This window comes from Dermacentor albipictus, chromosome 8, assembly GCF_038994185.2.
Source record: "Dermacentor albipictus isolate Rhodes 1998 colony chromosome 8, USDA_Dalb.pri_finalv2, whole genome shotgun sequence".
Taxonomy (NCBI): Eukaryota; Metazoa; Arthropoda; class Arachnida; order Ixodida; family Ixodidae; genus Dermacentor; species Dermacentor albipictus.
In genome coordinates, this window is record NC_091828.1 from 41,242,462 (window position 1) to 41,264,095 (window position 21,634).

General features: G+C 45.6%; 3 protein-coding genes across 12 annotated transcripts in view; 1 reads left to right on the forward strand and 2 right to left on the reverse strand.

Annotated features, from left to right (window-relative positions):
* sick (sickie) overlaps positions 1-21,634 on the forward strand; it is a 1,048,559-nt gene that overhangs the window by 624,476 nt on the left and 402,449 nt on the right. The window lies entirely within an intron of this gene.
* Positions 333-8,786, reverse strand: LOC139048732 (uncharacterized). The gene is made up of 6 exons (XM_070523271.1): positions 8,053-8,786; positions 7,843-7,928; positions 6,942-7,034; positions 5,344-5,391; positions 1,797-1,844; positions 333-431 (listed from the first exon to the last, which is right to left on the reverse strand). Exons 1-6 carry the CDS (start codon positions 8,168-8,170, stop codon positions 354-356), a joined length of 471 nt encoding a protein of 156 aa, XP_070379372.1. The 5' UTR covers positions 8,171-8,786; the 3' UTR covers positions 333-353.
* Positions 9,816-21,113, reverse strand: LOC139048417 (uncharacterized). Of its 5 annotated transcripts, none has more exons than XM_070522799.1 (8): positions 21,033-21,113; positions 17,756-17,817; positions 17,008-17,120; positions 14,074-14,162; positions 13,233-13,325; positions 11,692-11,739; positions 11,130-11,177; positions 9,816-9,942 (listed from the first exon to the last, which is right to left on the reverse strand). In XM_070522799.1, the coding sequence occupies exons 3-8, from the start codon at positions 17,117-17,119 to the stop codon at positions 9,901-9,903; spliced, it is 432 nt and encodes a 143-aa protein (XP_070378900.1). In that variant the 5' UTR covers position 17,120; positions 17,756-17,817; positions 21,033-21,113; the 3' UTR covers positions 9,816-9,900. The 5 variants fall into 5 exon arrangements, with proteins under 5 accessions (XP_070378900.1, XP_070378899.1, XP_070378901.1 ...); XM_070522798.1 differs by having other exon boundaries at positions 17,008-17,198; positions 21,033-21,098; XM_070522800.1 differs by having other exon boundaries at positions 17,008-17,125; positions 21,033-21,061.

The following is a 21,634-nucleotide window of genomic DNA, read 5'->3' on the forward strand; positions in this document are numbered from 1 at the left end:
TTAGTGTTCTTTGTCCCTGAACATAGCCACTGCAAACGCGGAGGCAGATCACTTTAGTCTACTCGCGGGATCTTCAGGCGGCGGACCCTAGGCCGAAGTTATGTAAGGCGCAAGGGTCATCCCAGCCCGAAGTTTTCGGAGAGAGGCTTCCTTCACCAGAGTTTGGTTTAAAATACTACGAGGAAGGGAGTAGATACAAGGGTGTATTAGAGAGGTTGTATTCGTAGCCCGAAAGTGTCCTGCCCAGTTCAGGCATAAAGCAGTCGTTTCTGTACACGTTCAGAAAAAGTAACCCCCGAAAAATAAAAGGGGGTTCGTAGAAAAGCGGGGCGGACACGTTTCATACTAGAACTTTATTTTGGCTTTGTTGACCCGCTGGTAGGTGCCGTCGTAGTTGTCGTCGAAGAATCGAACAAGCCGATCATGCAGTTCTGAAATGCCAAAAATAGCGATGAGCGCGTTGGATCGCTTTGTGCATAAAGATGAAATCTTTTTAGCTATCACACCATGCCTTCGCTTTTGTTTTCATCCATTAAACGAGCCCAAACCTAATTGTGTACAATACCCTAATAAAGCTGTGCATGTAACAGCTTACGATGAAATTTCACGTCGCAAAGCTGCGCTTGGACTGTGTAGGGTCACGAACTTAGCGCTCTAATGCCCACGGTATCAGTTTTTGCTACGCTTACTTTAACGCCTCAATATTTGGATAGAAGCGTGCGAAACATAACGCACAGCCTACTGCGGCGTTTCTGAAACGCTGGAGCGAGTTTTGACTGATTGCAGATCTATTATTTACTACAGTAATAATGATTTTAATTATGTATTGTTTCATTCACGTTTACGGATTTTGCTCCTCGTGGAAAGAAAAAAAATGGTTCTAATTTGATGGGCAACGATGTTTGGACATTACAGGGTTAAGTGATTAGTGTATAGGTTAATCTACGAATCCCGATCACAGTGACGTTATCGCGAATAACGATGCTGTTTGCATAGACGCACACCTAACATAAACTATACTCACACATCAAGGAAGCCTATATGCAAACACAGACACACGCACACGCTAGCCCGATTATGTATTAGCGATACCATTCGGAGTGCTCTCTTACTGGCATACACTCCATTTCAAATGTCAATCGTTTTAATACATAAACTGGCTAGACTGAAGGCCGTCTTCAGAACGGAAAGGCACCTGGACCGCGACTGTGAGCGCCTGGTGCAGAAAGGAACGAGGGTATTGCTAGGGTACATCAAGTCGACAGGTCTCTGCAACCGTTTACAGGCTCTGTGCGCATCTTCAAGTGTGTGCGCAGGTAGCGCTCCCTCTCTCTCTTGGTTCTGTTGCCCCTGTCCCCTAGTGTAGGGTAGCCAACCTACATGACCACTCGCTTTTAAAGCAATAACGATCATACGAATATTTTATATATGCATCTCATCGTTTTACTTAAGTTTCAACTGAATATGCACAACTTCTGCAAATACTTTCTAATTTCATATATATATATATATATATATATATATATATATATATATATATATATATATAACACTATAGCTATTTGTCTGGAACGCAGTTCGACACGGTTATATATAGTTATTTGTATATAAAAAGTAAGCATCTCAATTATACTAAATGCCGTTTGACATATCTCGCCGCTTTACCCCTGTGGGACCCCGTTCCATTTGTGCAATTGGAAGATATGAGCAAAAACAAAAAAAAAATCTAGTTATAGCTGTATAACCACATGTGGAAAGAGAATATATAGGAGCGTGGTAATCAGCGGAGACCTCACCTCATATATTGAGACCAGTTCCCCAAGAACTCCCCCGGCCTCTTGAGGCTGCACATAATTAAAGCAACGTAATCAACCGTAATGGCGTATCAAATTGATTTAACCCGTCAAACAGATATCCCAGTCACAAAACTACCGTCAACGCGCCACGATGGTAGCGGTGGTCATAAGGGTGGCGATATCTGACGACGCTGTGACGGATCAGACTGGCGCTAAACAGGTAGGTGTCTACACTGCAAGTCGCGCTTCGGCGCGAGCAAGTGCGAAAGAAAAAAAAACGGGAATAACGTCACCGTCAAAACATTTATTTAAGTAACACTTAAATAGAGAAGCAAACCACCGACACGCATATAAATTAAAGGCTGCGCTATACAAGAAAACTTTGTTTTCTTGTATAGTTGAAAGTTTTGAGAGACGCTTTTTGGTCCAGGACATATATAGTTCTTTCTTTTTCTCCTTCATCTGATAGTGCATGACAGTTATTTACAGTTGTTTATATCATTTTAGTTCTCGTGTCAACCGCAATGTAGGCATGCCTCTTCGTGTCGTCGATTTCGTACAAAGCTTTCCTGCCATAGAAAAATCTCGTGGTTGACGACACCTCTGTATTAGGTTTCGCGACTTTCTTTTTCTATTATTTCTATTGCAGTTTATAGTCATTATTGACGTATCTGTAACTCTCATGCGGTCCTCTTTTGTTTGTTTATGGTGGCGCGCGCTCTTCAGAGAGACTGACGTCACAACGCAAGTTTTATAGCAACTGTAGCGATTCAAGCGTGCTAAAGTGCCCAGGGGTCACTCCTCGACATTTTGTGCGCTGCCATGTGCGCGCTTTCGATGGAATCGCGGCGGATTAAAAAAAAACAAGCTTCAGTCTAAAAGTGGATGGTCAACATCTAGAGGGAGAGAGAGAGAGAAGGTGATAAATGAAAGCTTAACCAGGACTGAGCCCGGTTGGCTACTATACACTGGGGAAAGGAAAAAGGGGAAGGAAAGATGGGAAGGGAAGGAAAAGGGAAGGAAAGTCCACTGCGGATTTCGCTGACGTGGTAACAGTTTTCGGCTTTACGAGGTGTTTCGCGTAACTTGCTTCAAACTTTAAAAATGTGCGAATGCCACGCAGCTGGACCGAACCAAGGCTGTGTTGTTGCTGTCGCTTGGAGATCCATACCGCCGAATTACACGGTTAGTCCTAATTAATTAATCAACTTCTCGATTATTAAAATTAGATTAAACGTGTGCACGGGAAAATTGTAGAGCAACATGAAAAACTTCCGATACAGCTTTCTGTGGCTTAGTTCGTGCTGCATAAACGTGTTCTTCCTGTAGCGTGAAAGAAGCCCGCGAATACGCGCAGTATTGCCGCGCGACCGGCCGCTCGAAATGTACCATCAATTTCTGAGTAGGGATATTGCAAAAAAAAAAAATTCTAAGTATTGTAGCTCTTTTGCTTAAATTATTATTTCGTATGTCCAATTCGCTCGCCCGAGATACACTAACAGGTGCAGTTGGCAGAACTAGGATATCTGTTTTCGGGGCAGAGTGACCGACTTGCAAACTTCGCGCTTCTATGTTCCTTAAGCTTTCTGATTTCCGGTAAGGTATAAAAAACCATGAGCCACTCCACTCTGTGAAGGTGGATGACCAGCGAAGCTGTGCAGAACACGACACAGAGGTGCCACATAATCTTGAACGAAGTTACGAGCGCATTTATTGTTTTCATCGGCGGTGGTCATCATGACGAAAGGCGCTCTTATTTTTATGCATTCTCGCTCATTCGTGTCATACATTCGTTTTTTTTTATTCATATCGCGATGTATTGAGACTAAGAATTCGAGACCGAAGTCACCGCACCGACTGGCAGTGGGCCAGTGCCGTCAGCGCCTTCGCAGAGGGAGGAGGCAGTATGGGAACACTGGCATGATGAGCGGCATCGGAGCCAGCTGGGAAGACTACAACCATGAACGCGCGAGCAGTGGCGCGAGCCACAGTTGATGATGATAGTTTCGTCTCGCAATTGAATGTAAACAAAAAAGGAGAATCTGGCATGACAAGATGGCGGGGCAACGCCAGCTGCCGGAGTCAGTTAGCTTCACAAAGAGTTACGTCAGCGCCCCTCCTTTGCTTTTCCTTCCTCCAAGTTACCCCCCGCCACCCTAGCAGGCCCCGCCGACGAGCTGCGCGGTCTTGGTCCTGCGTCACTTCCGGCGAGCTGTTATGCCTGCATTCTCTTCAGTTTTGGCATCAAAAAAGTCTATACTCGCGAGATTTTCGTGACACAGCCATTCGCATTTCACGTCAACCCGCCGGGGCAGTGCAGCTGCTTCGGTGTTGCGCTGCTGAGACCGAGTGCGCGGGATCGCGGCCGTGGCGGCCCTGTTTCGATCGGAGGCGAAATAAAACAAAACAAACATCCTTGTACCGTGCATTGGGCGCCGACTAATCAACGCTAGGTGGCCAAATTATACCGAAGTCCCCCACTGCGGAGTGCCTCATAGTCGTATCATGGTTCTGGCAAGTAAAATGCCAGCATTTAACTTAAATTTTGAATCTAAAATGTCGCACATGGGCTGTATGTATGCACAGTATTTGATACTATGCGTTCTCACGCCGTCCAAAATTTCGTTGCAGTTATGCGCACCAAAAGCAGAACATCGCTGATAAGAGATTTAATATTGAAAGGATACACTCGCTTTGAGCGCGATTGTGTTCGCCACATTTAATGCCCAGGAAGCAATGCGCTTAGCGGGCGTTTACTTGCAAGTCGCGGTCCTTATTCGACAGGTGGAAGCGAGAGGTGAATGTTAAATGGCGCTGGCTTGACTGACCCCACGTGCTTATTTTGCACCAGTTTGAGCGACTGCCGACTCTGATCACGCAACTGTTCGCATCGCGTGAATAGGTCCGAGGAAATAACTTTTGCCCTCACGGATAAAACGTCTCTTGCGCAGGGAAATACAGTCGAGCCGCTCTATATTGAAATGAAAGAAATTGGCACAGCCAGATTGAAGAGAACGAAGTGAACCGAAAATATGATTCGCGAAGTTTTATTTGTGGTCGCGTTCCACTTCTCTAATGAAACGTATATATAGCAGGACTGGTCGGTATAGACAACATCGACGCATGTTTTGTTGCTCTGTTTGCTTGGAAATTTTGAAGCCCATTACAAAATACGAACATAGTTTGCATGCCTTCTTCATAAATGAACTCTTACATTCATTTTTCTCATCAGGCGCACATAATAGGTGTTTTCGGAGATTGTGCCAACCATCGGCAGCGCATGAACAGGTGGAAACCTCAAGCAGCACATAGTGTCTTTTGCACGTGAATTTTTGAACCTCCTTCATGGGAACGTAAGTCCCGACAAAGAGAATGCGCTAGGAGCACGTTTCGGTAAATGCATTCACCCGCGCCGTTTGCTCTGTATGTATTCAGTACAACGTACAAAATTCTGACCTCACTGCGTCCTCTGTACATCGAGGTTTAAGCGTAATAAATATTGCGAAAACAACAAATGCAAAAACACAGAAATGGGCCTCAGTCTTACCGTGTAGGCCATGATAACTTCCCTGTAGCACTGCAATGCCTTTTTAAACTTAAAGAAGAGAAAAACAATGAAAAAAGGAAAGGAAAAGGAAAGACAAAGAAATACTTGTGGTAACCGTCATCAACTCGGCTGACTATTAGGACAATGACATGGATATCGACAATGGTAACCACAGCAATTATAACGACAATTCAGAGAATTTTAGTGCGTCCGTAATTCGGGCAAGCGCGGGCGGTTTGCCGGATGAGCGGAGGCGTAAACGTGAGCGGCCAGATTGGTGGCGCCAGCTGGTATTGCAAAGCTCAAGCACCTAAACACAGAGCCAATTACTATATTCTTCTTAGTTGGGGTGTAAGTTTTCGACAGCGGCGTAGTTGTGAACCCAATTACGTCGCCGCCGAAAATTCGCACCAGCAGCGAAGCAGAATAAAGTAGGTTACTGAAATTTTAGATCTGTGTTTGTCTGGTTGAGCTCTACAACACCAGGCGGCCACACCGCTCCGGCCGCTCACGTTTACGCCCCCGACCATCCGGTAATCCGCCCAAACCTCCACCGTTTGCCGGAATAGCGGACACGCTAAACATATCTAATGTAGCGACAGCATGTCCTGTAAGGGTCGAAGTGATGGGGCACAGCAGCATATCATTACCAACTGTCATGGTGTCGTCCTAACGCTACCTTTGTAATTACACACTCACAACTGAGCAACGTGAAATAGTTGTATGGAATGAAAATAACTTTCACCCTCACCGCCATCAGTGATCCTCATCACAGTCACCTTCTTTTGTGTCAAATCTTGGATCCAGTGGTGCCTAATTGCTTCTGTTTCGCCTCAGCTGATTCCACGTCATGCATCACTTCACGCCACCTTATATCTATCTGCCTCACTCGACCGCGCTTCCCTTCCCTTTGCAGCAGTTCTGTTTTTCCAATTACCTCAGATTGTCTCCTCTACGCATGACGTGGCCTACTCACTTCCATACTTACTTCTTTTAATCGCCATTTACGTGAACATCAGCCCTGCACCCAACTGTAGCTCGAATTTCACGCCGGCTTCATCACTCGACTTACACGGAAAGACAGTCTTCTCACTGTGTTTAATTTTCGCGTCTTTTCTGTATCTCCAATCTCCGTCTGGAAGATAATCGCAGATCCAGAAAAGAAGCATAATTTAGTAATAGCCTTGATGCAACGTTACCCTTCGTAGTGCATTTAATTTGCTATATAGTATATGGTTAACGTCATCGCTTGTAGGAGCACGTGATCTGCGTTACTCTGCGACACGCTTAACATCATTCCATTCAATTGTGCTCGCGGCTTTAAATGTGATGTTTTAGTGCGCAACGTCCTTAAAGGACACGGAAGATTAAACTAATTTGAGCTGTATTAGCTTCATTAGCATTCTAAGACATTTACTTTCATTTAGTACGGGGCTGTTCTAGCAAATGTTGCGACCTTCCTTTATTAATTGGATCCATTTTTCGAATTTCCCTACAAGACGCATCGTGCCATGCGAGGTGCCACTAGTCGCGAACGTGTCGCGACGAGGACAATTTTACAAATGTGATTTTAACGTCGAACCCCGCGGAATGCTTACCGTCTCTGCTTCATCGCAAACTTTGTACACGTCTGCTATGGACAACGAGCTCTCTACGCAATCCATTACAGCTCTCCTGAAATTCCGTGGGGACTGGAAAGCAAGCGAAAATAATAAAAATTAACCTTCTATCTATCTATCTATCTATCTATCTATCTATCTATCTATCTATCTATCTATCTATCTATCTATCTATCTATCTATCTATCTATCTATCTATCTATCTATCTATCTATCTATCTATCTATCTATCTATCTATCTATCTATCTATCTATCTATCTATGTGCGAGCATAGATAAACCTGGTGGCATTAGAGGCGCAAAGGAGCTTGCCTGAGAGCGAGATAGCGCCTGCGAGAAAGTTCTCTCTGTTCGTCAAGGTATCTCCTCACCCCAGCGCAAGGTAACAGGCCGGACGTGCGTCTGGTAAACTTCCCCGTCTTTCATTTCTTCGATTTCTCTCTCTGTGTGTGAGGAAGTTGGCGGTTATGCTGCGCGCTACTTCCTTACTGGCATGCCTTTCGGTTCGCCACACCCAATTTGCAGTGTCCGCGCACACGGTAGCAAACCGCATGCATTACTGATACTCTCAGCGCATATCATGCTGCAGTTGTGAAGACGCCGCTCTCGCACTCAAAGAGTATACTATCATGTAGATGCGCCAGCCAATTACGTTCACTCATTTCCTTTACGTCACGGTCAAGCGAGCTTCTTTCAATATCGATTGTCTCTTGAAAACAGCTTGCGTTTTGGAGGTCGGAGGAAAACAAGGCACTTGCAGTTCATATTGGTAACGTAACTTGTACAGAATTGTTAAGTCGTTGCCGCGGCTGACATTTCTTTTGATTTGTCTTCGCGTTCACTTACCCTCAGTTTCTAGCCAATGGACACGTCGACTTACCAATATTGGCCTGTACACCCCTTTATTCTTTTGGAACGTCTCGCTTCTCGCCACTACCCCGTCACATATTGCGGATCGGCGGACCACTGCGGCAAAATGAGAAGGGGGGGGGGCGGAATGAAGAGAGCTGTCGGAAATTGCGCGGGTTGTTTTTCGAGCGCTCGGATAGACGTAACGAATATCTCCTGCAGAGGCTGTAAACCAACTTACCCTTCCAGCACGTTTTGCTAAGTTCTTTCCAACTTGCCCACGGATACGGTAGCGAAATCCCAAGGCCAGATGATACGATGCAGAGCAATACGGCGTGCAGGACAATCTTCGTCGCCATGATGGTCTCGGCTCCCTTCTGTGTTCCAAGGCGACTCTCTCGCGTTGTCACGTACGTCTTGCTTACTCTTATTCTTTTCGTTCCTTTTTATTTTTATTTGTAACGTTTTGCTTAAGCTAACTGTATTGTTTTAGGGAATAAGCACGAGACTTAGCCAGCTCTGTTGCCCTGCTATCGCACACACGATGAAGAACAGCTCAGAAGGGCCACGTGTAGAACCACGGACACTGGAACGTCTAGTCACGGATCCACAGTTGCGCTTATCTTGCAGCACCAATTAATTGCACTTATACTGAGAGAAAGACTACCTGTAGCCCTGGCGCACACACTTAGAATGACGCAGTATGTTTCGCCTCACTGCCTCGCTGTCCAAAGACCTGCGGCAAATCCTTCTCAGACGGCGAACTTCTCACGGTGACGGGACGTACAGACGCGCTCGGAAAACGGTGACCGTGAAATGCGCCGCGCTCATTTCAGAAGGCTACGTTCGTGCAAGGGAGGAAACACATTTGCTGACCGTGCCCAAGAAGATATGCGATGGCTTCAGTGGACCCTTCGCGACTGGTGCAACCGAAACGAGAGATTGCACCGAGAGTCAATTTTACTTCTAAAGTTTTCTTGCGCGATCACAACACGTGTTGCTACACAAAGAAAAATCACTATTCTTTTTTTTTTCTATCGCTGTCGGCACTCTGAGAAGGGTACAGATGCGGCTGGTCACGAATTTCCTTTTACTCAAAATTCTACGAAACGCTCGTACAAAACAATTGTTCTAGCGGCGCCGCAGACACACTAAGTTAATACAATTAGCTAATTTGGCACGGAATGGGCCTCTTACAAGCCGCAAAGTATATGTTTCACGTCATCTACGAGCGCGCTTAATACGAACATGCGTACCAGGCGCTTTTTGCGACTGCTGGCCGGGAACGAAGGCTACTATAGCGACTTGCAAATTTCCTAGAAACAGGCGCTATAGCAGGAACACACAGGCATTCACGTATATAGGCGTGCACGTAGTACTTACCTCCGACGAGACGGATAAGCCAGCCCTCGTTCTTTTTGTCCTGATGCGAGATCCCCATATAGGCGCACACCGGGTCAATATTCATCCATGTAATGACATCCTTGGATCTTTAACTTGTCAAAGACGTGTTAACGTGGCTGTATTCACCAAGTCTGTAATCATCCGGAATATGTTGTGTTGCGTTCGCCAGGTTCATTCCGACTTTTAACGGTGACTTACTCAAGGCTCCGTAAACGTACGTACGAAACTGCAGCAAGCTTCGAAGCTGGCTGCAGAAGTGATTGGGCATCCTACTGCTATACATACATCAGATTACACCCGACAAGAGTTCTCATAAAATCAATCCTTATCGCGTTTCGATTTCTACTGATGGTAACACAAATGTCAGCAAGATAATCGTCCTAGAGACAGGGGATCTGATCGCGTATGCACTGAATATATGCATGCGTTTGTACTATGTAGGCGATTTTTTCTTGAGCGCATGACACGGAACACGTCCGTCCGTCCGTCCGCCCCTTCCTAAAAATGAATGAATGAATGAATGAACAAAACTGCTTGATGTCCGGTTCCTTATTGTAATTGTATTTGAAAGCAAATTAAGAAAGGAAAAGTCTCCATTCCTGTTGTTGAGGATACTTTATTGTCTCCTCCCGTCCGCGCTGAGATCACCATCGCTTCTCTTAATGTAACCCGTCGCTAAATAGAGCTACACTTTCTTGCGTTGCTCGAACAGTGATTGCATGCATTCCTGGAAAAAAAAAGAAGGTGGTCTAAGCTGTGACATTTATTAGCCTATGGAGCTAGCACTGGTAAAGATTCAGGAAAGTTCACCCGGAGGCAGAACTTTTCGCATACATATTGTGAGCTTCGCCTACATTAAAGGCATACAGGCTTTTTAAGTGTTTGCCGTGTGTCTTCGAGTCGTTAGCATCGATGGCTTGATGAGCCTGCTTGCAACCTTTCGTTGACAATTTCTTTCAGCTAGAAGTGCGCCTGAGGCAACTGTGGCGTCCTGGTATTTTATCCATAATATTTGTTGTGCTTGCCTACTGGTACACCTAACAGATGAGGACATAATATCGAAGCGAGGGAGCTGTACGCAAGCGATCACATGGCCATGTGACATTGGGCGTCATTACATTCCCATATCTTACTTAAGAAAACTGAAGCAGAAAATGTTTAATTAAAATAAATTGAAAGTTTTAAGAGTACGAATTCAGAACGTTGTCGGCATATTTGGTCACCTTTAATTTAAGTCTTAGAGTTCTTTTCTTTTTCTATCTTCCCTTGTTTTCTTATCTTTCCTGCGCCTTATACCCCATCCCCCTGTGCAGAGTAGCCAACCGGACGGTTAATCTGGTTAACCTCTCTGCCTTGCACCTCTTGTTTTTCTTCCCTCCTTGTACGGGGGTGCGTGGGATTCACTTGGTGTAATAAAATCGGTTGCTAAGTATTTTTTGTCGGCACTACTTTAACCATGCGATGGGGAGTTACCGATGTAGCATCGGACGTGTTTCAGCATTTAATTTTATCGACAGCATTTGTTTAAAGAAATAAATTCTCGGGTTTTACGTGTCAATGTCATATGATTGTGAGGCGCACGCCGTAGTGGGGCACTACGGATTGATTTTGACCGCCTGGCGTTCTTTAACGCGCACCCAACGCAAGGCAGAGGGGGTTTTTTGCATTTCGCCCCCATCGAAATGCTGCTGCCGCAGCCGGGGGTTGGATCCCGCGACCTCGTGCTTAGTAGTGCCAAAGCCACTACTCCACCCTGGCGGGTGACTGCATTTGCCTTCGATTTAGAGCGACGGCTATTTTTGCCCCGTAGTTTCGTCTCAAAGTAATCCAGATACCTCTTGTGAAGCGTGGTGTGTGAATTGGTTGCGATCAATCTTTTAGAAAAGGGGAGTTATTTTAACTGCTGAAGCTTACCCAGTATTTGTTGTATAATGCTCGAACGCGTGCTTTAAACCTTGGCGGCTGCGAACACAATCAAATGGGGAAGTTAGGTTAGCCAGGCACCAGACATGGCTACAGCGTAAGGCGAAACCAGCTCAGACTAATTGAGTTAATTTCTGAAAACACTATTTGCACTTTTTTGGGGTCAGTTAGAAAGCGGGAAAAACTCATTACCAACTTCTTTCTGGAACTGACGTCACCACAGCAATACCAATGACATCAGATATATCGCGCTATTTTAGAGTTGGTGAGTCGTTCCTGTTAACGGACAGGAACCCGCTTAGGACGCTGCCTTGTTAAGCTTTGTACCGAATGTAATATTTTCGGTTCATAAACTGCTAACCTGCCTTATGCAAGCGCCATGCGGATGCATGACGGCACAGAAAGGTGATGCGAAAAGTTCGATGTGACGTCGCCACTGGTATTTTGATTTTGCGTTCCCCCCTCTCTCTCTCTTCTGCAAACACGCGGAATTTATGCTGCAACTTTCGAGCAAGGCCGTATCAACGAAAATTGCACGAAATCAATGACTTACCCCGATGGACGCCGCTACTTTCCTGGTGCATATTACGGCCTTTCTTGACTGCATATTTTGAGAAAGGCAACATATGGCATAGTTAAGTTGGGACCAGAATTAGAGGACTCTCACCAATGAATGCTATAATTGTACCTGTCCTGCACTCAGATTGTTTCTGACGTAGAGACGGTTGACAGATCTGTTGATTTCTATATTCTGGAATTCTTTAAGAAATGAAATTACAATGGTTGCTGACAGATATGCCGCCAGCCGGCAACAGTTATCTATGAATTGCGTGGAGGGAAGCTCATGAAACGTGCTCTACATTTTCCAACGTGTGTAACACAGCGATCATAGTTTCTAAAAATGTCATCTAGGGCAAAGCAGGCGCTGCGGCGCCGTTGTATGCATGGGAATGCCGGGAAATGGTGGTTTCGGATTGGCATCGTTACCGGAAACCCTGGACAGCTTGAAATCGTGCCTGTCTAGCGGCATTCCGTCTTTCACTGCAACTCGTTTTCTACTAAAACGTCACGTCAAAAGCAATCCCAACTTTAATATGCCACAGTAAAGCGTTTCATTCAATTATGAGGACTTGTGCTTGGATCTACAATTATATGAAGCGGAAAAAATATTGGCAGGCCGATAAAGTAGTAGTGCCGATGACAAGGTCCGCGTTCGCGTTTCGACAGTTAGCCTTCAGTTATTCCTTTTCTTCGCTTGATTGTGCACAGCGGGTGTGTAAACGTCATTGAATGATGTAATACGGATGAATGGAAACCTTTAATGAAGATTTTCTTTTCAGAAAACATTATCTGCGCATCCATATCCAAGTGTTAGGCGAAAGCCTTGTTCGACACCAGCGAGCACAAACCTCGCGCAACCATATACCGTCATTTCCATGACGGCACAGAGCGCGTTAGGAACCTCCCATAGACGGTGGCGCCATATTTCCTTTTAGGGAACATTGTGAGAAACTCTACGGCAGCAATAGTACACGTCGTGTATACGATGGAGAGAGCTGCCTGCCTATACCGCTTTCTTCATAGGCGATGTTTGAGGCATGCTTGAATCAACTAACATTTAAAAAAAGAAATTTCGGAATGCTAATGAGGGCCAAGAAGCTGCTCATCAAGATTTATTCAAGGCCCCTAGCGTAACGAAGGAACGTCCGTATAACGTAGCCGCTAATTGTAATAGGATGTCTCTGTCCTTTATTTGAACGTAGCTTCGCAGGAAGTCGACACCCACGGCTTGGGTTTCCGCATACACCTACTTCAGTGTGATAATATTGGTACTATATAATTCAGCACTGCTAGAACATCCAAATTACGGTTACAGGGACGAGGGAATAACCTTCTGTGGTGAAGGACCAGTCGGATGCGCTGCAGGCTTCATTGATTGCATAAGTAGTGATGTCGGCATTAAAAAAAATAGATACAGAGAGTAAGAGGGAGAGATAAAGAAGGAAGGTCAGGAAGGTACCGCATTAAAAATAACTATGAGGCCGTCAGACAAGGTATTCGCTACATTGTTACGTTGGCTGGCCGACTACTCACGAACTTCATACTGTCGCATAGGTAGTGGAAGTCTATGGAGGTCATCACCTCCAGGGCGCACGACCTGACTTTAGCCCGAAAATTGTCTCTCCCCTGAAATGAGGTGATAATTTCGAAGTTTTAACTAACGCGAGCAAATATGCGAGCACGCATACGTAAAACATGAAAGATGCCACATTTCCGGTGGTATAACTACGCGAGAGTAACAAAATAAATTTTTAACAAATGGCGTAAAAAATTGAACCGTTAGAACTGTACTTTGTGTTGCAGCTAACGTTAGCCAATCTGTTAAATAAAAGATATGAAGAAAAAAATCACGGTGCAAGGGGCACTTATAAAACCTTACGTGTTCGTTTGTCACATGTCTTAGGACCTAACACTGTAAGTACTATATACCGTATATTTCACCATGTCTTTCTCTTCTTTGTTTTTATCCAATGGCAGCTTGGCTAAAGGCAACTGGGACACCATTTATTGTCGTGCAGCCTTTAGGGTGTAGCCTTTAAATTTTTGATTAAGTCGTGACTCGAAGAAGGCTTTTTTTACATGAATCACGTGTGTGCTACGGGCTGAACTTTCAAGGAACACCTTATCGGTATTCGGGCAATGTCTGCAACGACACGAAGACCTGCAAGTGGCCTGTTCTTCAATAAACAACCGCACCATATAGAATACGTTTCTTCCGACAAAGCAGGTGAAAGGCGGAAGTAAACCTTGATCTTGAATACTAATTGTGCGCCACTGTTCAAGTTCGTCGAGTGCATAATGCATTTTCAAGTGCTGTCGTTAATGCATTCGAAGATGTTGCCTGCAGACGCTGCACCCAGTATACGCTACGTACCGAGGGGCTCCGTTCGTAAAGTTTTTGGAGTAGCCTGTACACGTGGCTCGTCCGAAGCAGTTCTTCGCATTTGTTCTCGTATGCGTTGCCTGGGAGAGGGGAATACTGAAATGAGGCCGTGTACAGGGGGCGGGCAATGTGCTTACGAATCGAACCTAGCGCTTTCGAGAAATTAGTCGTTCGGCCCCAGCTATCGCTGTAGAAGAAAGAATCAGTGAGCACAACACTCGCCGAGCCCAACAATCCCCTGTACCACGAAAACGCGGGCTTTAAAAGGAGAATTTTGGAAGAAAATAAACATAAACCCGTATAGTAAAATTCGGAATTTGGCGAGAGGGGTGTTCAGTTTCGCCGGCTATATATCAAGCACACGCAAGCACCCTGCCGCTGCTTAACAATGGTGCTCGCACACAGAGCACGGCGTGTGAAATGTGATAATATTTCCAGTCTCGCGAATATCACAGTGCCATTTTACAACAGCAGTGCCACATTTTTTTTTTTTGCTCGACACTTTCTTGTTATTTGATTGTTTTTATACGGTTCTGTTGTTCTAAGCCGGCCTACTTGAGGAGCATTTTTTGTCTTGAAAGTAATCGGCACCATTTCTCTTGTGAATGAATGAATAATCTGCCTTAATGGGAAATTTCAATGAAATTCTACATTGCATGAATTTGTTATTTTTGAGCGGTATATGCCACTGAACCAATCTTGGCAAAGCCGCCTGACTAGTAATTGTGTCATATTCTTGTTAGCAGCCTTTAAACAACACCTAAGCAGACGACGCGCGCACCTGGTGGTTGTCGCCAATGACGCAATACCCAGCACGACGCCTTCGCAATTTTCCAACGCGTCGCCGACAGCCACAGGCGCTCAGATTAGCTGGCGTCGCCACGCTTGGAGAACCACAGATACCAGTCAGAGCACGTGGTTGTCCGAACGCCTCGGCGGCGAGAGAGCTCGTCGCGGCACCGTGCGGTGACTGCGGTATCTACGGTTTGCTACAACAGCGTGACCTCCGAGATTATAGGATTCCACGCGCAGCAGACGCAGTTGCACGCAAATGTGCACGGCCGAGCTCCGGTATGCGGAAGGACTAACTGTTGGGCATGTTAATCTGGCATGATGAATGAAAAAGTAAACGCGAATAACTTAGACATAGGCACATGGAACAGACGAGGACAAGCGCTATACGCTCTCGCACTCAGTCTGGCCATGCTACTTTGCGCGGACCGGCTTTGCACTGCACCAATTCGACCGACGGATACTAGCCAAATCTAGATGGCACGTTTTGAAGCGCTCTTGGAAGGTGGTGTTCAAAACCCGTCGTATATGGCGTATTTCTGGCTTCCAAAATCGATTCCGGCGCATTCAACCAGCAAAAGCACAGATTGTCTATAAGATCCCGTCTGAAATCCAGAGGGCGCCACCCTAAGAAGCGTGGATTTCGAAACCACTTAAAGAAAGCATATGCGTGGCTTGGCTCTCTGAGGTCATACCGAGGAGCCGCACATTAATTCACGCGTCACTTCCGGCGAGCGATAATGGCATTTATTATTATTTTTTTTTTTCAGTATCGAAAACAGCTATTTTTGCGAGCTCTTCGTGAGGCTTCCGCTCATAGCTCAAATGTCAAATTTTGGACGCAGGCTCCATATATCTATATTATATTAAACTAGGATGCTTAGGTGGGCCAAAAATTTTGTTGCGACAGACCTTCAAAACGGGACGTCGCAGTAATCCTTCGTAGCTCTACGAATATTTCACTGTTATTGTACGTCATGCCACATAATTTGTTATGTGTGGTGATTTGCTCTCCAGTGCCAATTTATTTTTATAGGAAGCGCTTGCCCTTCTGTAGACCTTGCACCTGCAGGGCATACATTATCCAAACGATCGCAAAAATAAGAAAAAGTCATGCGGATACCACATGCAAATAGCTCCGCAACCCTCATTCGAAGAAGCCTGTGCTTAGGTGTGAAAACAGTTTTCTTCGAAACCAATTCAGATATTCCCTTTAAGATACACAAGAAACACACAAACGTTTAAAAAATGCCAGCTACTGAACGTTGCCAATTTGCTTCATTTTTTTTTTGTACATGTGCCTTGCGGCGAATCTCTCAAATAAAAAGAAAATTTGCTAAACGAATTTCGGTGGACTTTGCTACGTTTAAGCTCATCTATTCGATATTCACGGTCACATAATTTTAAGCTGAACAGCTGGATGTTGTTAAAGTAATATAAACAGGGAACTTTTTTTTAGGTCACAGATTTTTCATAATATGGCTAGAAGCGCAGCGGATGTGCCGTTCTTTCAGAGGAGTTCCTAGGCGAGGTGGACATATCTTGCTGCTAATAATGTGAGCTTCGAGATAATAGTTAACAAAATTATTAATTAACTTATTTATTAGTGCGCCAGAGACAGTTGCTTAAATGGCGAAATTGAAGGCAGACACACATTAATGCTCTCTAATTTTTTAAGGATCGGGAAAATTGCACGTAATTCGGGAAGTTTTTCCCCTTCGCCGTAGAGCTCGTATGCAAAGATGACAGGTGTATCACGGTCGTAGATTTTTGATAAAAATATGTATTGTCTAAAGAAAACACCCTGTGTAACGGTAGGACTTCATACAGGTAGTAATGCGTAATATACGAACTATATATTCCGCAACAAGAACAGATAACTTGGACATGTAATTTGCGCCTCCGAGCATCTGAAGCTGACGAAATCGATGCATTAAATATGATTTAATTAGATGTAGTGTGAACGTGCTGACAACTATTTCATCGCCATATTTCCCGCAAACCTTATAAACGTTAAATTATTAAATCAAGAGACAATGAATAAAGTAAGGCATATTCTTTCGTGTATCATCACTTCTCAACGAATTGATTCTCTGGCTTGTAACTAACCACTCATTGTTATTGTCTACTCACGGCCAAAGCACGCGGAGGGGAGTCTCAGCCCTTGGTTCCAGTATAAGTCTCCTGCTGCGACTCCCAAAGCTCCGAGCAGCATCAGACATACGTTTGCCGTCCTGCATCCCATCCTGCACTTTTTATTGTTGTTATTGTTGTTGTTGTGGCATGGTATCCATCGCCATTCTGGCCATTTCACCCTGCAACGCCTGCCAGACCAACAAAAAATCCGCCTCCATTCCGCCCTAGGAAATTGTATGTACAGCGAAGCTGGTGTCCGCGTTAGACAAACACCCCCTCTCCCCCCCCCCCCCCCAAACTGACGTTAGACGGCATTACACAAGCACCACCAGCACAAACGATTTGCATCACGCGCGCACGCACGGGTGGCGAGCAAGTGCAGCATAGATCCTCATTCTGGTAGGCCTGGCGCAAGGGCAAGTTCAACGTGCAGACAAGATAGCGCCGGATTGCACTTCGAATATACGAGAAAACGTAATTCCTTTAGGCGGAAAATGAAACACAAGCCCCTTTTCTATCCGCCGGTTATTGGGTGAGCACGCCACCATAACTACCGACTAACAAGAGGCTAGCAGCTTCGCTGTAAAAATACCTGCGACTGTACTGGTTGTTTCTGCAAGACCTTGAATGTTGCAGCATGGCTCGGGATAAGTACGAAATAGTTTTTGCGTATAAATGAAGTAAAATACCCGGAAGCGTACGGCTTCTAATCTCGCCAGTAAGATTAGATTTAATGGTACCTTACCTACTTAGGCCAAGTAACTCGCTGACTTGCAACTATGTTTCTTGTTGCAACCCAGAAATGTACTGCATATGAGTTGTAAAAGAAAAGAAAACAAAGAAAGCAGATGGCTGTAAACAATAAAAATCAAGCAACACTATTCACTTTTTTTTCTTGTAACACATACGAACAGTTTATGCAACGACACTCTAGTCATTGTATATTGTTTATAATATGCTTAATCCATCTACTCGATAGGGTGTACTTCATTTTATCAGTGCTGCTGGCCGGTACATTTTACTTGGTTGCTCATCTGCTTCGGGGCACGTATACATAAACACTGGAATAGTAGCCATCTTTTATACTCTGCTCAATAGCTGAGTTGGCGACTGTTAAAAATGCTACTAGATAGGTGTTGTCTGCTGATAAGTAAGCCGCTACGTGACGCTGTTTAAGGCGGTGTTACGGAAGGCGACTAAAGGGAAGCAAAAAAACAAAAACAAATTTTCATCGACTACTGTGGTAACAATGCTACACCGTTCCTTGTAGCTATATTGAATAGCGTGTGAACCAACTAATTTCGAGAGCGCTTCTGTCACGCACGCGAAATGCACGTGCCCGGGCTCACTTCCGAATTCCTTTTCGCGGTTAGCCCCCATTTTTGCAACTCGGAAAAAGATAACGGGAAAATGTAACAAGCGCGAAACTACTGAACAACGTTTTCGAATGCGATGCACCATTAGACATTTTAGCTTACGCAAGCAGGCAACTGTTCAGTATTATAGATAAGCACAAATCTTTATGTGCTAGTTAGCTTACCAATGACAACAGATAAAATTTATGCAGATCCCACGCGCTGCAGCAATAGATATTATGCGAAGCGCACTGCAGCTCGCTGGCTATCCAGTGCCGTTGGAGGTGTTCAAAGCATTACCAGATTTACCGACGTCTAGCAGCAGCAGCCTGCGTGTAGCGACAGGAGCGAGCAGATGACGTCGACAGCTTTGTTTTACTCCGGCGTAGAAACGTTACAACCAGTAGATTTACAACCCGGACCGACACCGAATGGATTGGAGAACGTGGACCGAACCTGAAGGTGCAACTATAGCATAGGGTCACAAAGCGTGAGCTGCCACCAGGCAACACTGGCAGGAAACTGGCAGGCTCATGACGCGCGGAAAAGACAGTAGCGAGTAGTATATACCGGGCCAAGCCGCACCGTGTCATTACGGAACGCTAGCTTCGTTGTGGGCCCTTTGCGCTGTTTTCCTGCTCACTTCGAGCTTAACGCTTTCGCTTTAAAGCAACGTTTTCACAGCCGTTTTACGCAGTTCATTTCCAAAGTATGCACCTTTTTGTTTCATTTATTATTGGGTCTAAAGTAAGAGCAATTTCATGTAATTGCTGGTAAAAACAGCGGGGTATTTCTCATCGGGAACACGGCTACAGCAATAAGTGTTGCTAGCCTGCACAGCTCTGCCGGCTGTGTATGAAACGGCGCATTGTCGGTGTTGGCGTGAGTAAAACATACGTGGCATCGAGTCTTAACGGTTAGAGCATCACGCGCTGCATTCTTACTATAGCTTCGATCCCACCCTCCGACATGCGGTTATTTCTTTAATAGGCCCGAAATGAGGCGACACAGAAACAAACCTACCGACCTCAAAGTGCCTGCGATGAGCCAGAGAATGTTCAGAATTAGACATTATCAAGCTTGCATAAGGCCACTGCTAACAAAACGCCGTTGGTCTCATCGTCGTATATCGCAGCCGCCCTTTGTTTTTTAACAGCGGAGCTGCTCTAAGTCGAGCGTTCGCCGTCCGGCGTCCGGTGTCACGCAGGGGGCAGGTTCCGGAGCTCACCGCCAGAAGGCGCGCCGAAGGAGGGGGAAGGAGAGGGGTATAGGAGCATGTGTTATGCCGGCGCGCGCCCTTTCGCCCGATGGATTCCGCTCGGCGCGAGCGGCAGCGGCAGCTTGCACGGTAGCGGCAGCGCCCACGTCGCGCAAATCCCGAGCTTCGAGAGCGATAAGCGCGAAGCATAGACGCCAGCACAAGGGAAGCAGCTGCCGCCGAGGGTCGAGAATGGGAAGCGTGGAGGCAAGGCAACCCAAGCCAAGCGCCAGCACAGGCAGGCTAACCCCCAACTTCGACAGCAGGAGGCCGAGCAGAGACGTCGACGCAGAGAGATTCCTCTCTTGAACCGTTGATCGGTTCAAGAGAGAATCCCTCGACCGTGAGTGCGGCCAGAGCTGCAAGCTGTGTGACAGACTGTAATTTGATCACAACTTCATGCAACTGAAGAGTGTGCGCAGTCCGAAAACGAATTTTGAATCTAGGAAAACGACGAAAACGAGACAAAATACTTTCGTGGAAATCGCGCCAAACACTAGTTCAAACTTGAGAAAACGACCACCAGCTTCGCTGTTTTGACAGATTTCACTGTGTGCAGCTGGCTTTACTTTTCTAACAGTCTCGTTCGCGTTAGCTAGGACACCTAGTATGTTCTGCCTATGAATAAACTACCAGTTGATAGTCAGCACGTGTGTTGTTCGTCATCCGTTGTTCCGAGGTCTAGCTCTATTTCTCGGAATGTTACCTAAACAGTTCTTAAGAACAACACGCGTGAGATAAAATGAACGTTTTTACCCTTGACTATCTCCAGCAGTTCGGGACATAAAAATTTAGGTCGTTATTGGAAGTAAAATTGACAGTAAAGTAGCGCTCACTAAATATAAATTTGTTTAATTCTTTACGACACCTGCTTCAACTGCGGAATTCAAGCCGCTGTGTGCTGGAAGCTTGCCCACTTAGCAAGAATGTTGAGACCACCACCAATTTCTGCCGATGGAGGAGGAGCAGGAGGGAGTCATATCTGTCAATCCGAAAGGAACTAATGCTCCAGTTCAGGCCACTTAGTTGTGCTCAGACTTTCTGGCCCGGCCGGTTGTACCGCGAGGCCACCATATATTTCGAACTTCCCGAGGCGCACTGGTCCATTCCACCCAGCTGCCGGGGGCGCCTGTTCGGGGGTAGTTTAACGAGAACTGTACTTTTGAAGATGGAGATGGGCATTGGAAGCCCTGAAACTGTTGCTCATGAATACGTACATCGCGAGCGAATTCCTACCCCGAATTAAATGTTGCACGCTAGGAATGGGAGTGTTTTAGTCCTGCCTTAGGTCTAGAAGAGTGCTTCTTTCTCACTCAAGAATGGGTAACAGATTGTCCTTTTAGACCGCCTGCTTCTTAAAGAAATTATGTGGACTTAAAAAACAGTCTGCTGAGCGAAAACAAACTTACCCCCAACCGCCGCAAGCAGGCGTGATCACTTCTTGTGTACTTCCCCCTCTCCCTCGTTCATTTCTAAGGCTCAGAGCCACAGCTGCTCTGAAGCCAACTCTCAATATAAAGTAAGCGTTTTCTTTATTTGCTACGCAGAATGTTCCTGCGTAAGTACTTTTTTATTATCGTTATTAATTTTAGGGGGGGGGGAGCGGTTGGAGGCAGCAGGGATGGTCTGAAAATGAAACCGCGCACCGGAGTGCTCACAAAGCATTTAAAGTCACATTTCACAGCGCATTTATGCCCGCTGTATATATGTGCGTGGTTTTTTTAATTCATTTCCATAATGTGTTTTAGTTTCGGTTACACTTTCCGAGAAAGCGCGTTCCTCGGTGTGCTAAAAGTTCGGGAAACGCCTTTGTATAGCTAGCTCTAAGTACACTAAAGAGGAATGTTAATTAAATTAAACTGAATCGGTAAACTGCACTCCAGTTCTGGATCTTGGAGGAATTTCAGGGGGCATACGAAGCACTTTCCCTCCGAAATATCCAACGCACGAAGCAACCGTGCGGGCAGTGCTGGCCGTGGCAAGGTGAGATCGATGGCGCACAGCGTAGCAG